Source organism: Onychostoma macrolepis, chromosome 09 (genome assembly GCF_012432095.1).
Source record: "Onychostoma macrolepis isolate SWU-2019 chromosome 09, ASM1243209v1, whole genome shotgun sequence".
Classification (NCBI taxonomy): domain Eukaryota; kingdom Metazoa; phylum Chordata; class Actinopteri; order Cypriniformes; family Cyprinidae; genus Onychostoma; species Onychostoma macrolepis.
In genome coordinates this window covers 25356004-25374949 of record NC_081163.1, presented here as the reverse complement: position 1 = coordinate 25374949, position 18946 = coordinate 25356004, and the positions used below count along the sequence as shown (strand labels likewise).

The window sequence follows — 18946 nt, the reverse complement described above, 5'->3', positions numbered from 1 at the left end:
ATAGCTGATTTGAGGGCACTCTCTGATTCAAGTGTTTTCATTGGTTGCTTGATTTTCCAACCTGCTGTCACTGAGTGACATCACTCTCAGTCAGAGCGTCATGGTGAATGAGGATTATTAGGTATTTCCTATCTGTCCTTCTCTCTTTCACTGTATTATCATTCCTATTTTCCAATTTTCCTCAATCTCTCCTGTCTATCTCCATTTCCATCTGTTCCTCCCTCTATTTCCTCACGCTCCCCAATCTTTAGTGAGTGCGGTGTGAATATAGCTCCCCCTGCTGTCTCACCGCGGTATTTTGAAGAGTGCTTTGACCGGGTGCATCTCGGCCAGGGGTGGGTCTCCGTCCGCCAGCTCTATGGCAGTGATGCCCAGAGACCACACATCACAGCGGGCGTCATACGAGTAGTCATACTGCTGTTCACACGCTATCACCTGCACACAGAGAAACACAGAGGGATCACACACACACCATCACGTCCACTCTTCTACACTGAAAACAAACAACAAACAAAAATAAAATAAGACGGTGCAGAAACAATTTTCACTCAGAAACATATGCTAAGAAGCAAATATGCAGACAATTACAATAAACTGACGAGGAGTAAATGAATCAAATGTGAAAATTTGAAGCAGAAAAACAGAAATGTATTTACTTTTTTTACAGTTCACTTTCAGGAGAGATCTCAGCTGTGCTCAGATTTGTCAAGATACTAGAGTATGCTATTATTTTATTAAATTCTTATTAGGAGTTATGCAACCTATATTAATTTGATAGCTCTAAAATTCCTTTGGGGAAATAAAAATAGACACACATGAGTCAATGGTTGACATTCAGTACTGAATGTCAACCATTGACTCATGTGTGTCTATTTTTATATCCCCAAAGGAATTTTAGTAAAAACATCTGATTCTCACAAGAAATATAATTAATAACTTCAGGTAAACTGAATGGACTCCAGTTCTAGCTAAAGTCACTTTAAATATTAGAGGAATTCATATCAGTTTTATTATTATATGGTTTAACACAAGTAAATAAGCTCATTTACGCAGTATATCCATGTGTAATTTTATTTCAGCTCCAGTTAACCAATATTTGTTATATTTAATCATTACTGTACTGTAATAATCACAACAATTATGTTGTTCTGCAGCATTAAATCAGTCTATCAGAAACACTGTGGCCAATTGGCATATTGCTGAGCGTTTCATTTAGACTGTATTTTAATTGGCCCAGAGGGGCCTCCCCCACTGGCCCCATCACCTCACTTTATTTCACTCTCACAGAGCGGCGCTCAGCTATTAACCTTCACATGACCCACACACACACACACACACATCTCCGTTAGATAGCTCACTAATGCATACGGTATACACAAAAGCACACTAAGCATTACGATACACATTTTTCACAAAGACAGTGAATCTACTCACTGGTTAAAGGAACACAGATTCTTTCAGTGAGTACAGTACATAAAAAACTTTGCAAAAGTACCAATTAGAAATAAAATAATCAACAGGCTTACTGGAAAATGAATTTATATAGTGCTTTCACAATATAGTTTCAGAGCAGCTTTACAGAAAATCATGATATTAATGTTTATAATATCTTAAGAGTTACATTTGATAGATTGGAGCTGGGTGATAATATATTTTATACTTTGGGATGATATAAACATTTAAGCAGTTGAGATTTACTATATAGTATTTATTTTTTATGTGAGTATACTGTATGCATGTGGTTAAATGTGTATATACTTAGACGGGGTGTCCAATTCTGCTCCTTCAGGCCACTGTCCTGCAAAGTGTAGTTCCCACCCCAACAAGCTGGAGCTAATCTCTGCAAGACAGTGGCCCTCCAGGACTGAGTTTGGAGAACCCTGTACTTATATATTCAAATTTATATACTGTATAAATCTGTGCGATAATGTAGTTTAAATACGTGCCTTTACATGTATTTTTGCAAAACTCTAATAACATATAAATACAATTCACTGACGTTTACAACTGAAATGAACACTAGTGGCAGTAAAACCACATTAATTTCCACATAAATTATGATTATAGGGGCAGATTATCAGTTATTATATACTTATTTTTGCATGGTTCCTTCCACAAGAAAACCACAAAACACTTTTAGCATAATACATGATTTGTAAACCAATACATCTTGACATTTGCATCACATAACCAGCTCCATATGTATGGTTGATGTAGTAAACTTGCTCAGTAGCTCACCTGATACAGCACTGCACTTGCAGAGCACTCGGGTACGAGTCACAATAAAAGAGCTGCAAATCTTGTAGATGCAAACTAAAATGGCATGGTTGCTATAGCAAATATGTTTTTATCTCAGAGTCTCTTTTGTTCCCACTATCGGTTAGGTGTAGGGTAGAGATTATGGTAGGTGGAATGTCATTTTCAAACACGATTAACCTGAGTGATTAGCAGCACTCACCGGGTATTTTATTTCCAAACTGCCATAATACATACAACAACCAATGGAAATTTCGCCACAGACACAGTTTTCCAATGAGCCTTAGTTGAAAATAATACATTTAATGAGGTTTCTTCTAAAAGGATAGAATAAAGAAGAATTTCCCCAACTTGTATGTTAAAAAAAGAAAGAAATTTATGAGAAAGTCCTGGCTGTTCTTCTTCATACAACAAATGTGACACAACAGCACCATAAAAGTAGTCCATACGACTAATGCTCTATATTACAAGTATTTTAAAGTCATATGATTGCTTTGTTTGGGGAACACTCTGAACATTTACGTTGTTATTTATTTATAATATTCCTTTCTGTCACGGCTCTTAATTATCATTCATTCATGTCTGAGAACCAGCCTGCTAAAGCACATACCAACATGTTATATTTGAATAGAATTCACTTTGAATTCACTTTCATTGTGCAGAAAAGAGCAGCCAGAACATTCAGCTAAACACTGAACCATTTAATTTTTCAGTGACATGATGGTGAATGATTTGTACAGAACTTTTGTTTTTGTGTGAACTACCCATTTAAGTATAAAATGATTTGTACTGTATCAAAGAAAGAGGTAAGGTGAAAGAGATTGAAAGAGAGAAATAAAGAGAGTAAAGTAGTATTTTTATGACAGGACAGACCTCAGGAGCCATCCAGAATGGGGTTCCCACTGATGTGTTTCGGCGTAGACGGGCACTCGTCAGCTGAGCTGAGACGCCTGCAAGAAATCAGAGACCTCACGTGTCAAAATCATAGCTTAACAGGGTTCCTTGAATGTGTGTTTTTTTTTTCTTTCTACTGAACATTTGCGAACATCTGTGATAATAAACAACAATAACTGTACAATTATTTCTCAAGCAGGACCAAATAACAGTTCTATGGATTCAGACATTTAGGAGGTGGCAAATGATCTGATGTGACATTAGGGCAGGGAGCGGGCGGCTGGCATTCATCAGCATTACGTGATGAGGGCATTTTGCTTCCCAGCAGGGATCCAATTCTTTCTCACATGCACACGGGACAAACATGCCTCAGGCAGAATCAGTCGCCCCACACACCCTCCTCTCCTCCTCACACACACACACACACACACACACACACACTTTCCACACAGAACACCATTTAACCTCACACACACAGGTGTGTGAAGGTGTGTTTGATGAAGCACACAGACGCCTGAACGGCTCCATCTCAAGTTAGTGGCATTTAATTTGCTGATAACTCATGAACCACGGTACAGCATTAGCATACTTTTCGTTTTATTATGCATACAATAATAATATATGATGTGTATCTGCATAAAGATAATATAATTTAAATCTCAACAAATTAATTGCTAGTAAACTGAGGCAGTGCACACATGGTGTTTTACACTCTTATACAAGATATTGGTTAGAAGTATAAGGTATCCCTTGTGAAAAAGAAGTGTGCTTAAATGTACTGAATGTGCACCTGTAGTGTACTTCAAATCTTAAAAGTATATTTTGTTGTAATTTTAATAGTAATGCATTACTTTACTAGTTACTTGAAAAAGTAATCTGACTACTTAACTCGCATTACTTGCAAAGCATTACCCGCAACACTGACACTTTCATTACTGTGTTTCTTAAGAAACTTTAAAAGTGCACTTTGTAATACATTTGAATTAAATGTTTTGCTTTGAAATTTAAATTATTGTTTTAATAATTTTGTTGTGGTTTAATTTTAAATTTGTTATTAAATATTACATTTAAAGTTAATATATTTAAAATTTTCTAAATTGCAACTTCATCATTGCAAATGTGTATACAAATTTGTTGCAAACATATTTTAATACACTGAAATGACATTAGGGTATATTTTAGTTTACTATAAATACTTGTCAATATATTCAGCAGGATACTTTAACCATATTTCAAATACAATAGAAGTAATTATGAAATACATATAAAGATGAACTTAAGTCCTACTCTAAAGTTCAGCTAATTGAATTTAATGTAAATTTAAACTATAATTGCAATCAACGTGTGCACAAGTGCATTCAATTTAGACTTAATTTTAAAGTACACTCTTTTAAAGTACATATTTCCATACAAGTATGCTAAAGTGTACTTTTTTTCACAAGGAATTGCAGACTTTCATATTAATTTAATTTAGTTTAAGTTACATGTAGCAATAAATCCTGTAAATAATACTAATATTTTTTTTCAGGGTTGATAGTGAATAATTACTGATATCTAAAGCAAATATATTTAAGATGTTTATCAACATAAATACACTTTTTGTTTGTCATGGTCAGTATTTTAGTTGCAGTGTCTAATTAAAAGAATAGTTCACCTAAAAATAAAAATTCTTTATTTATTTACTCTCATATCACTTGAAACTAGTATGTTGGCCATATTGGAGCTTGACAAACATTGTCACTATGAACCATTGCATGTAGGAAGAAAAATGTTTATAAAACTCTTTAAATCAAATTAAAATCCTCTTTCTATAATAAAAGTCTCCTTTCTCTGCAGCAGTAGCCATTACCGAAGTCCACAAGTTTGACTCCACCATCTGTGGTAAGGAGGATGTTGTTGCCCTTCACATCACGGTGGATTATTCTGTTGTTGTGAAGATGCTGGAGACCCTGAAAATAAAGCAAGAGAAATTTGAGTCAGTAAGTGGGGACTGAAGGCCAGACTGCCTCTGATCGGCCCCAGAAGTCTACAGCTGGACACCCTCTGTCTTTCCTCACTATCACGGCCCAAAATAACTACTCTGGCACAGTCAGAGCGCTGAGGCAGCGTTCCCTGTGCTGGTGTGAGCAGATTACTTCAGTCTGTCTCTCTGTGTGTGTGTGTGTGTGTGTGTGTGTGTGTGTGTACTGTATCTCACCAGAAGTGCTCCATACAGGATGTAGGATATGATGGGCTCCTCAAGACGTTTTCCCCTCATCAGCAAACCCTTTATCAGGTCAGTTACTGAACCCCCATTACACAACTAACAGAGAGAAATGCCAGACAGAGAGGAAAAGTAATGAGGAAAGGGAGAGAGAAAAGAACGATAAGCAACTAAACAACAGAAACTACATTAGTAAGGACTAAGCACTTTTTATGAGTCATAAAATAACAAAACACACCACACAGCAAAATATCAGTAATAATATCATAATATCAGACAATATTATGTATACATATTAAATAGTTCACCTAAAGAGATATCTATCATCTTTTATTCAGCTTCATGTCGTTGCAAACATATAGTCTTCCTTTCTTTGGTAGAACATTGAATAAAATATTTCTAATATATATATACTGTATATATATACTTCTAATACATATACACACACATAAATCTGTATGTGTGTGTGTGTGTATATATATACTGTATATATATCATATTTTGATTATTATATTTTAATCATATATTAATCTGTTCATTGTGAAAACAATCACATTTATTCAGTTAAAAGTGTGAGCATGTTTAAAATATGGCTAGCTGCAGAAAAAGCAATATTCAGTCAACATGAGACTGAAACAAATCAGATTTATTGATGATAAATATATAAAGCTCGTTATTGTGTATTTAAATTGTGTAATCCAAATTACCCAAATTTTATATGTAAATTAAACATATGTAATCAAATACAAAAATCTTAAATTTAGGCCCAAATATTTATTTGACTACAGTGAAAACATGCAGTGACCAGCTCTAATCAGCACCAGTCTGTATGAGAAATGGTTCAAAATATCAATAGTTATTCATTGCAAATCTTACCCTCCTCCATAGCTTTGAATAGGTTTTGCTTACATTGGGTTTAACTTTACTTAAATGACATTTAAAAGCTGTTGAAAGATTTTCAGTAAACTACTTCTATTTCAAATTCCTGAACATTTTTCAGGACCCAAATTTGAATCATGTCCATAAAACCGACAAAACTAAATCTACAGCATCAGATCTGAGCAACCTTTGAAATGTGGATGTGTATAATGCAAATAAAATGCAAAACCAAGCATTTATGAAGAAATGTACCTCCAAAACAAGCCATAGCTGCCCTCCAGAGAGCTCATCTGCTTTGTAGAACATGCCAAAGAACTTCACCACATTGGGATGATTGGACAGCGAGCGCAGGATGTTGTACTCAGCTTCAATCTCCTCATCCACATCCTGACACAACCATTAGCACAACTGCATTAATCATATGTATTTGTTGTGTGTAATGACATGTTGTTCTTATGAGATTCTATGACTAACTACATGGACTGTCCTTAACTAAAGCTAGAATTAATTGAAAAATAAATGCTATCATATACAGTACAAAGACAACATGTCAGAATAGATTATAACAATGAAAAGGATGTACAAACTCTCCCAAGCTTTCATGCATGTGCTTGTATGACAGGCAGCAGGGTAGTCGATGGGTACAATGAAGGCAGCCATGCATACACTGTGCAGCAGGGGGTTATGGGGGATCAAGCAGCACTAATAAAATTACACTAATTGGAGAATATCAGCATTAGGCATAAAAATAAAAAATCCTGACATGTTTTCCAAAAATCAATAGTGCTATAATATGAAAATATCTGTGGGGGAAATTTAGGAAGAATATCTACTTACTCTGTTAGTGTGACTGGGATTCTGAGACAAGCCAGAGGACGAAGAGGGGAAGAAACGCCTTTAAAAAAATTTTCTTTTTGTTTGGCTTTTAAATTATTGGAAACACTGTTAGGAGTCTTAAATCCTAAATGAATAAATGAACTTGACTAGAGAACAGAGACAACGGTTACTTATTCACAGTACATTTTCAGCATTTTTCACATTCATTATTTAATAGTAATGGCACACTGCCCCCTTTTGAATCTATTGGGTCTACTCCATAACAATTAAGGTTTAAGACTCTCAAAGAGGGAGAAAAAGAAAATAGGGTAAAATCATGGAATTAGTATTTTCCATGTGTTCACATCGGGATGAAGACACATCTGCAATACACTGAACACAAAAGAGATGCCACAAATGAAGAAAATCTCAGAAGGCCCAACAATGACTCACATTAATGGGATCCAAAACTTTCACGGCTGCTTGACTTCCATCTTTTTTACTGATGACCTTGTAGACCTTGCCATAGGTTCCTTTCCCAATTGTTTCCACAATGTCCCAATCAGAAGATGGATCTGCCAGCGACTCCAGACCGATCATGCTTGACTTGTAGGGATACAGTCCATAGAAAGACCTCCTGAACATAAGTAATTTAAAGCATAGATTTAATTCCATTTCTTCACATATTTTTATATAGTTAAAAGACATATTCGAGATGAATTATGTTTCTAATGATATAAAAAAAAAAGTGTCACATTTACCTTTTTTTTTGCATTTTTATCACAATTTGAGTCATTTCAATAGGAATAGGAATCATCGGGATTACATGATCGGGAAATTTGTTTCGAGGCGAGGCCACATTTACAATTGTTCTCAAATTTTTCTGGGTGAAATCCAGTTATTCCAGTAGGAATCCACATGATCAGAGTTTTTGTGAGTGCAAAAGATAACCCCATGCAGATTTTAACATGGTGTAAGTTGGTCACGCAAATTCACAAAGCTTGTTTTGCCCTTGAAATGTCAGTAATTATTTCGCCTTTATGGTGAATGTAAGAGTTCACCAGAAAAAAAGGAAATTCTCTCATCATTTACTCACACTCATGTCATTCCAAACCTTTATGATTTTATTTTTCATGGAACACAAAAGGAGAAATTGAGCAGAGTTCACAGTTAGTGTTCACTGCGGTTTTCCATACAATGAAAATGAAAGTTGCTGCCAGTGACTGTCATGCTGCAAAAATAACACAATGGGCAAAAAAAAAAAAAACAATAGACATATTGTGTAATGTTTCACATCTTCTGAAGCCATACAATAGATTTGTGTGAGACAAAGACTAATTCATTAGTCACATGATTTCTCATCTGCGGCAGGTCTCATTAACGTTCATATATTGAAATATCATAATGTGCCACGACTAGACCCAATGAGCAAATTGTTTTTTTCATAATAGCACAAAAGTAAAAATTGCACTTAAGGAACATCAGAGGGAAGATTTTTTTAGTCTGCTCCTCACATAAAGCTACTATATGGCTTCAGAAGAGTTGATATAATGTACTTGATATAAAACTTATATAAAACTTTTATGGTGCTCTTTTGTCATTTTTGTAGCTTGACAGTCCCTGACACAGTGAACATTCAGTGACACAGTGAACATTTATTATTCCTTATTTGATAGGGGGAATTTCATTGAGGTTTTGGAACTACATGCGGGTTGAGAAAATATGATGACAGAATTTTCATTTTTTGGCGGAACTCTAAATCACATTTGTAGAAATATAATATAGTTTTGTTTTTGAGGTCACTACATAATTGTTATCCATTTATGTTTTTATATAATATGTTATTCAGAATTGTATTTCCCACATGAAGTCTATGCCTTGCAAATCTAATTAAAATGTGTATCAGGCTAATGGGCTGTTTCAAATCACAATTTAACACAGGATTTACAAAAAAAAAAAAAAACTATGACTATGATTTTGGCTTGATGTTTAAGAGATATCAGGTAGCATAACAAACAGCTAGTCTTTCTCAAGGAAGTACAGTGAAGGGTCAGACATAATCATGCTGTCAAAGTCATGCTAAAATGCTGATATTTGGAATAGGTGTCAGATTTTTCAATTTCTTATCAGTCTTTCTGACTTTGCTATGGTCTGTATGTCATGTGTTTCATAAGAAAGTACTTCAATGCTCTATTTCCTAAAATCAACATGTCACATAGGGGGAAGCATATAAAACTAAAAAAGACCTAAGATTGAGCCTTGCGGTACACCGTTCTTGCTATTATTATTTTTGTTTAAAGTTTGTGTACTCAGTTACACAAACACAGTGGTAGTGATTTGACAGGTAGGGTCTAAACATATTTATCCACAAACAAATCAAGAATGGCACAAGACAGAAAAAAACACTACGATCACAACAGTATAAGTACTTACATGGAGAACAAGACCTCTCTTTGACTCATTCCCTTTAACGGCAAACACTCAAGAACCCACTAACAGTCTCAAAATGTACAAAATGTCATCATAGTGCTCCAGCCCGGACGAAAAAAAAAATAAATAAATAAATATATATATATATAATTTGTAAAAGAAAAGAAAAAGGGTCTATAATTATTTTCTAAGCAAGAGAGCTGCCTGTGTCTCACTGGCACATGGGAGTATTAGTTGATGGATTCAGATACCACTTTCCCGTCACTGCGCTCTAAGAAGTCACAATCAGCTCACCGTGATTGGATTTAACAGAGATTAACTCCGTCATGTACCTCAGGACTACTACTCTCTCATTTATCATTTAGAGTCGAGATGTCCAAAACTTTCCCTCCTGATTACATTCCTGAACATAATCTACAGAGGCATGGAGAGAGATACCACAGACAGGGACCTCAATACCAGGGGACCGATGTCTGTCCTCACTGTGGGGTGATGATAAACGAGGCACAAAATGTGCTCTGATTCCCAGCTTTATTTCAAAACTGTGGAATGGATTCAGCCAAAATATTGACTTAAAGTGTAGTAATAAATAAAAAAGAATATGTAATAACATAAATTACAAGCAAGCAGTAAAGTACAACGACAAATTAGAAAATAGCATATAGCACAGATGTGCCAATAGATACTATAGATAACGGGTTGGCAATCTTTTTGACTTAATTTTTTTCAATTTGCCAACATCAACATTATGGTCATCAGTAAGTTAAATTATGACACCTCTTAATAATAATTTTCTCATCAATGATCATGTAATGGTGAAAATGTAATGGTATTCTGCTCATGTAATGATTCTCACCAATCTCCCATTCATCTTGTTCTTTTTAATAGGAAAAGACTTGTAAAAACTGAAGCACCTGCACCTATACACTGCAGAAGATTTACATGCAAGATTTGATATTTTTACATGCTTGCATTTCATATTCACTTTCACAAGATTTTTTTTAAATAAATGATAATGGCTCTACCAAGTCTAATATATCAGAGACGTGATGAATTTTGCCACTCATACAGACTCCTGAGGGAAGTAAGCGTTTATTTTGAGGTCACGTTGAAGTGGAAAAGGTAAATGGTGTTCTGCCCGTGGGGCTCTGAGCCTAGCACACACAGAATTATGAATAGTATGAGCGATTAGAGCGATGGTTGCTTCGACTGTGCTGTGTGAGATGGATATTTCATACCTCTCATCTATTTTCTGGAAAGGTAGAGAGCACAGCTGAATTTTGAATGTCATTTTTAGGAAGAAACACGCATTTGCCACACAAGGACAACAGAACGTACTTCAATCTTATAATAATTTAAATACTATGATTGTGTGCTATTCAATATTGAATTGAAAATGTCACAATTTAATTTACTTTTGAAATTGATTTGAATTTAGTTATAGTAAACAGGCAGTGTTGGGTGTAATTAGTTACTAAGTAATTAGTTAGTGTAATTTAATTACTTTTCCCTTGAAAAAGTAAAGTAAGGGATTACTCTTATTCTTTCTGTAATTTAATTACAGTTACTTCTTATGTAATTAAACTTAATATAGTGTACAGACTGCAGAACATTCATATACAATACAATAGTGGATTTAACATAAAAATGTAAAGTCTAACCTTAAAATGCATGCTTCTCACTTTAAATACTTTGGTGAGTTAATAAGAATATTGGTAACACTTTAATGTCAGTAATTATTTCGCCTTTATGGTGAATGTAAGAGTTCACCAGAAAAAAAGGAAATTCTCTCATCATTTACTATTTTACCGATTCTCACTATTAACTAGTTGGTTATTAGCATGAATATTACTGGGATATTGGCTGTTTATTATTACTTAAAAAAACGCATGGGCCTATTAATGTCTTAATCTGCAATACCTTATTCTAAATCCTTAATCCTACCCAATTCTTAAATTTAACAACTACTCTGCTACGTATTAATAAGCAGTAATTAAGAGTATACTGAGGTAAAGTCATAGTTAATAGTTAGCTAATAGTGACAATTGGACTCCAATCTGAGACCAGAATAATTTATGTAGTTATCTATAATTTATTTGAAAGAATTATAAGAACCATTTCATGTCTATCCTTGTATCATTAACTTGGCAAGGTTGAAGTAATTAGTAATAAGTAATTAAATACTTTTTGGAGAGAGTAATTTGTTCAGTAATCTATACACTGTTGAAGATGTAAGTATGTAAGTAAAAATGTAAGTAAAAATGCATGTTTACACTGTGAAATAAATATCCTACTTACATCGTATGTACATCTGCACTTTGTTGTTTCTGATGAGAAAATCATCAGAGAGCAGAATTCCTTCAGCGAACGCGCGCTCTGAACAAAACATTTCCGCGATGACTCATCTGAAAGCCTCTGATTGGTCATTGCATTCATAAACTCAAAAGTCTCGTGTGTGATTGGTTACAATGTGCAGCTGTAAAAACACGTCTGTCTCTGGCTCAGCCAGCCAAAGCCAACACAGATTTGAATTTAGCAGCTGATGCTGTGCCTCACTGCATGTTCTAATAACGCCAGTGCGATTGTATGAAATATAAAAAAAATATTATTCGGCTATTTTTTATCTTTTGGAAGCTGCATTCAAAATCCACTTGGCCCAAAAATCTGAGGGGGCACATTTGAATGGGCATGACGCCTCTGATTATCAATTACAATAATCAATTTCTAAACTATTTAATTTATACACTGCTTGTCAAAAGTTTGGAATAATTTGTTTGTTTGTTTGTTTAAGTTTTTTAGAGAAGTCTCTTAAGCTCACCCAGACTGCGTTTATTTATTGAAAAAAGAAATAGCCTACAATAAAAAGCAATAATGTTTTGAAATATTATTACAATTTAAAAGTTTTCTTTTTAAACATATTTTGAATATTTTTAAAAATGTAATTTATTCCTGTGATGACAGTTTTCAACAGCCATTACTCCAGTCTTCAGTGTCACGTGATAGTTCAGAAATCATTCTAATATGCTGATTTGGTGCTCAGTTATTAGCAATTACAATTAGTGCTCAAATATTAATAGTGGTTTTATTAATTATCAATGTTGAAAACAGATTTTGCTGCTTCAGCATATTTAGCATATTAGAATGATTTCTGAAGGAGCCGTTTAAAAGAAAACAGTTCATTTAAATGTTAATAATACTTCATAATACTACTGTTTTTACTGTATTTTTGATCAAATAAATTCAGCCTTGGAGAGCATATGAGACTTCTTTCAAAACCATGAATTATTCTGAACGTTTGACTGGTAGTATAGTTTGATATTTTAGTGGAAGGTTGCTTATTTTCCAAGAATGCTATAGTTTACCCCAACGTAAATTTAATTTCAGTATAATTTACTTCAATTCAGTTTCCAATTCAGCATCCTGCAGAATGTTCAATTTACATTCACACCCATGAATTGAAATAAAGGCATTCTTAAATTCTGAATTTTGTCCAACACTGTTATTTTGCAACGCAGCAGAAAACACACCCCACATTTATTACTTCCTTGAATGCTACTTTTAAGTTTTATATAATAAAGTTTGAGGTTTAATCAAAAAGATAGCAGTCTTCAGCAATGAGAATGTGTATGTGACTTGCTGTTTGTAAGACAGCATGGATGGTTTAATAATGCTGCCCAAATGTGTTTTGAGTCACTGAAGCATCTGTCAGTGTAGGAGCTGAATTGCCTGTCGGTATCATCTGATCTGCTCTTCTCCAGATTAACTTTCACCGTCTCTGACAGCTCCTCGCCTCTCCGCATGGACAGACAGCCACAACTCATTTAAATCATATATACTTCAGATCATTAAATTACAGAGTAGCACTCAACATTTATATCTCATATTTAATAATCACAAGTTGTAACTTTCAAAGACTAAAGAAAAATAAAATCCATCAGCAGATCTTTTTTATATTAATATTATTCACCACTGTATCCTTAACCATTGCACAAACATGCAAAACTTTGTTACATAACCATAACTATAACTCTCCCCTCAGATACCATATTCAAATCCAGTACAAAAGATCAACAATATGAATATCATAAAACAAGCAATTCCAAAAGGTTTTCTCTTCAGATTCAAAAGTGCAGGAAATAAAGTTTTAATGAGAGCTTGATAAGTGGCTTATTTAGGAATAATAAATATACATCTGAAATAATAAAACAAATAACAAAGAACATACCTCAGTTTGACAGACGTTCCTAACAAGTTGCTGAATGTATGTGAGGGTTTGTCAATGCTACAAGCCTAAATCATTCTAATCAGCCTCTCTGAATTATTCATTAGGTTGTAATGTGTAATATGATCTTGTTTTAAATATTCATTAGACAGATGGAACTAGTCATAAAAGAGCTTTATATAGAAGACATTTAGTTATACAAACACTAACATGCGCACACAGGTAAGGAGGAGGGAATTGTTTATGAATTGTGCCAGTCATGTGACTCGAACAACTCCCATAATATTTTGATATGCAGAAGCACTTACATTCACAGATTATGTCCTCACAGGTAACAGGTGATGACTTCTGGGGTCCATTCACACAGCAGTAATAATACCTGGTTATTTTAATATAGAAGGATTGTTAATAACTATTATGAGCTGAATGCCATAAACTATGAGACAGAATAGATAACCTATATATCTTTCAATATAAAGCTCCCTCAGACAGGTTCCGATATATAAAAACAGGGTTTAATCCCTCGTGGTCACAGAAAACATAAATGTGTTTAGATGTAAAAATATAAAGATGTGTTTGTAAAAATGCAAGCTCTTTGTGTGTTAGCCTGAGGTGGTAATGCTATGACATGGCATTTCTGCAGTCATAAACAGAGACTGTGTTGCTATGGCTCATATTCTCATGGGAACAGGAGACCAGTGAAGCAGGACCTGAGTGAAAACAACAGCCAAGAACAATAGCTGAGCGAACGCTGACTCTCATTCTCTGCTAGTGTACGTGTCAGTCTAACATCTGTCCAAATACACACAGATCATGTTCTGTATTCACAATACACAGCCTAAATAGTCAATGTATTATAAAGTACAGTAAAGTATCTTGTATAATATCTGAGGCGCAAACTGAATGAAAACGAAAGACCTGTTGTAATTTGCTTCCTGTCGTCTGATAGTTTATACTTTTCAATCAAGTTCAAGGCCTTTTTAGTATTATTCACTTGTGTTTTTGTGGATTTTTTTAATAGATTTTTTATAAAACATAAGAGGTACTTTTATATTATTAGTAGTATTTCAAGATAAACATTTGCTTTAACTTGATTACCCATACACCATTTTTAGAAAAAAAAATCATGTTCAAATGTGAGTATCAAATATGATCATCAGGCTCTTGAGGAACGTTTAGTTGTTCACAGCATTATATGTTTTGACACTACTGAGCTTAGATCATACAAATAAGTAAAACAAACTTTAAATATCATCTTATTAAGACATATTATTGGAGATATACCATACTGTGTGTGCAGTGGTGGACGAAGTACACAAAACAAGTACTTGAGTAAATGTATAGATAACCCAACAAAATATTACTCCAATATTACTCCTTTTCAATTTTTACTCGAGTAAAAGTACAAAAGTATTTCATTTTGAATGTACTTCAGCAAAGTAAAAAGGACTATACATTTTTAATATTTTAACTTTTAGTATACTTTTATTGCCCAAAACACTTGGGTGAGGGGGGCTTTTCATACACTATCAAAACATTTAATATATTAAAATATCGGTTTAGGTTACTGATACTTCATGTGTGCAAACAAGTGAAAAAAACAACAAAAAAACCCACAAAAACCTGATGTATAAAATATGATACTCAGCAAAAAAAAAAAAAAAAAAAAATTTCAATAAACTGTTCCATTAAAAATAAAATAAAATAAAATCATATGTCAGGCTTTACAAGTTTAACTTCCTGCAATAAACTTTTGTTTAATTTAAAGATATTTTCAAAATAGCCAGAAGTTTATTACTCTTCTAGAATACCACATTAACAATCTAAGATACCCTAGCAATTGCATAACTAGTACACTAAAAACCACCATCACTAAGAACACCTTAGCAACCGCATGACAACGGCCTGACTCTCTCTCTCAGTGTGGGAAACCTGTGGCAGAGGAAAGCAGACACCACACACAGAGGCTGATGGGTTTACATTACCACTGCAACACAACAATAGCACAAGCGAGAAATGGACAGACAGAGTTAGTTTCTAGAGAAGCGTGGCAGAACTGGTCATGTGAGCGTGTAAGTGAAATGAGAGTTGGCAGCACAGGCAGAGAGAAAGAAGGTCTTACAACATAATCTCATTTTCTAAGCTCCCCACTCACACATTGACTTCATTCAGGGCAAAGGTGCACAGTCCTGTCCACTCTAATCCTGTTACAGGAATGTGACAGACTGCGCCGTCCACCAGTAAACGCTGGATTTACAAGCATGGCCTCTTACTTTCTGTATGACCGCTGACAGATCGTTCCGCACTGAGACCAACGGCACACATGAGCCATCACAAATTTACTGGCTATGAAGCTGGTGTGAACGAGCCCTTAGAATACAACTACAGTACTAAATACAGAATTACAAGTACAGGCTGTGACCACCTGCAATGCTAATCAACTAGCCTGCTAAGCTAACATTTCATGCTACTTCAAGTAAACACTGGCTTTGATGATAATGATTAGATGCCAATGCAAAGCAGCGAATTGAAAGCAACCACTGGCATGCATGTTTCTGCTATCAGAGATGTATGTTCTTCAGCGGTGTGTGATGCATAGTAAACATCACCCCAGTGAAGAAACATCACAGTCTCTCCCTCTCTCTCACCATATCCTGCCATGGAGATGATAAAACTCTGTCCTCTGTATTTCCTCAGAGTTATCCAGCCCTCTGGGCACAGGGTAAAACACACACACACACACACACACACACACACGTCTCAGGGTTAGTTAGTGCCCTGAGAAACTACACACACACTTATCTTGAGGTTTAATTGGACATACACTACATCACACTGCAAAAAACACTCATTATCAATGCAGTCGTTGACACACAGATCAAATTATGCATTACGCCAGTCAAGAGCTATTTCTGTTTACCTCTCCATATGAGAGTAAACTACATTTTGACAGGCTGAGCTAATATAGGAGAACCAAAGTATTTTAACAGTTTGGGAATATATGTCATGAGACTAAACACACACACATACACATACACATACACACACACATACACACACACACACACACACACACACACATATATATATATATATATATATATACTTTAAAAAAATGTATACTTTAAAAATTCATATGATTAAATTTAATTAAATTTGAACACTATTTGTAGTTAATATGGTGTAATATCAATTTCTTTTCCCTTTAAGTTCTCTTAGGTCGCATGAAATCAATACAAATTATTTTTCTAAAATGCTCGAGGTGATGTTTCTTACCTGCTTTGGACCGCATCGGTTCTTCCATTGGTATTTCCTGTAAGGATATTGTATAATTAGCCAAAAGCCTTTACATTCCAACTTTATTATCTACCTTTTATTATATAATTAATATATGAAATAACGGAACTGTTCGTTCTAATTGTAAACGAACACTAGCTCAAGCTGTGTAGATGCTGTTCTGTGGATTATCAAATAACCTATCACAGCACACGGGATCACTCAACATCACCTGTAATCATGTCTACCTTCGTGGCCTTGGACTGCACTAATGGCTTTTTTTGCCATTCTATTTTTTTTTAACCAGTTAAAACAATAATTTAGAGAAGACCTACCTGCCATAGCTGGTTTCTGACATATCCGAAGTGATTTTCAAACCTTCCTAGCTGTCCTGAGGTTAATAATTCACTAGAATTTGATAAGTTCCTGTGTGAGCGCTTCAGAGAGGAAGCAGTGTGCACACATGACCAATCCCAGCACAAGCATGGGTGCAATATAACACTTACAAACAGCTGGATGATGTGTTAATTCACATAAAAAGTACTGTAAAAAGCAATCATTTTTGCAGAATTTGGGAAGGTGGACTTTAAAATGTTCAAAATGCAAAACTTAACGATTCTAGAAAAAAAAATCTAATAATCATAACCTATTTCAGAAGATCATGATACCTACTGTATATGCTGGAATGCATGCGGCATCAAAATATTCACTGCATCCATTACAAAGCATTTTTCAATAAAACCTGCATAAACAGAAACTGCAACCATCCAAACAAATAGAGTTTGCTAAGCTAATACGCTATGTTGTCATGCACAATGTAGGCGGTGTATTGGTCAGTGTGTCATCCAGGCAGCTATTGTGTTGCCAACCCACTTTCCATTCAGCGCACAAACATGTTTACAGGGGTTTGGTTTCTGGGCCTCAGCACGGCTTCATTGAAGATTGAGCCATTAGGCAGATGAATGGTGCGTTCATTTAGCAAACGCTGAATCTAATGCTTTGTCTGTTGTCTGATCAATTATAACACATTTGTAAATGTGTTTGGCTTTACCAACAATAAATCATAAAATAGACTGGTATGTTCTGTGTTAACTTTGGCAGAATTCATCTTATCTGCTGTAACTAATTGGTACAGTAAGGGTCATTATGTTCTCCCTCGGCCTAGATAAACTGAGCCTCTAGTGGCCACAGTGAACCCTCATGAGAAAAGACAAGACTCTCATTAATATGCGGTCAGTTACCAAACCTCAGCAAAAAGAACTGCTGCTACATTAGAAACATTAACAGCCAAACAATCTAACTGAACAAGAGAAATTCAATGACACACAGCTCACATTTAGACAATGTCTTTAAAATAATTCATTTCAATAAATCACTTCATTTAACTACAACGTTATTCTGCATGGTAAATAATTTGTCACTGTGAGTTGCGACTTATTTCATATGAAAATATAACAATAACACTGGGGGGAATAAAGATTTCACCATGAATAAGCGATAAACTCATTCTTAGGAAATTATCAGTGCCATTTGTGCTACTCTGATCTGATTTGATATAATTAATATAATGTTTAAATTTATCTTCTTTTTTTTATCTCCCTGTTGCATTTATTAAAATAAAACCATGCTTTCAGTCTCTACGTAGTTTTTTTCTTCTTCTAAAAAGTTTTATGCATTTTCTTTTGTCTTTGTACTGTTAAAAATGCACTCTTAATAAAAGTATTATTTTTTTCGGTTTTTGCTGACCTCACACTTATGAACTGTAATATACTGAAAAATAATAGATAATGCAAATACATTTCAATAATTAGATGGACCAAAGACAATTAATTATTCTGCTCATCTCACGATCACTATGGCTAAAGACATATTGACTAATATATATATATATATATATATATATAAATTCTGAACAATTATAGTTATAGGCCTCCAGCATGTTAACAGTTTTTAGACTAATGGGGCCCATT

At 34.5% G+C, this 18946-nt stretch overlaps 1 protein-coding gene across 7 annotated transcripts in view; it reads right to left on the bottom strand.

Moving 5' to 3' along the window:
- The window catches only part of myo3b (myosin IIIB), a 138364-nt gene extending 121003 nt beyond the window's left edge, over window positions 1-17361 (bottom strand). For 3 of the 7 annotated variants that reach the window (XR_009272802.1, XM_058787028.1, XM_058787032.1), the window contains exons 1-9: window positions 17312-17333; window positions 16977-17013; window positions 16349-16411; window positions 7502-7685; window positions 6485-6619; window positions 5348-5452; window positions 5000-5099; window positions 3130-3206; window positions 290-435 (exon numbers count right to left, since the gene is read on the bottom strand). Coding sequence is in view for 6 of the 7 variants with exons in the window: in XM_058787028.1 (XP_058643011.1) it covers window positions 290-435; window positions 3130-3206; window positions 5000-5099; window positions 5348-5452; window positions 6485-6619; window positions 7502-7685; window positions 16349-16411; window positions 16977-17013; window positions 17312-17318 (854 nt within the window). In the remaining variant the exon portion in view is untranslated. Of the gene's footprint in view, window positions 1-289; window positions 436-3129; window positions 3207-4999; window positions 5100-5347; window positions 5453-6484; window positions 7128-7501; window positions 7686-11776; window positions 11866-14008; window positions 14080-16348; window positions 16412-16976; window positions 17014-17311 lie in introns of those variants that run through there. The other 4 variants (XM_058787029.1, XM_058787031.1, XM_058787030.1 and 1 more) reach the window with 4 other exon arrangements.
- Window positions 17362-18946: the final 1585 nt, after the last annotated feature.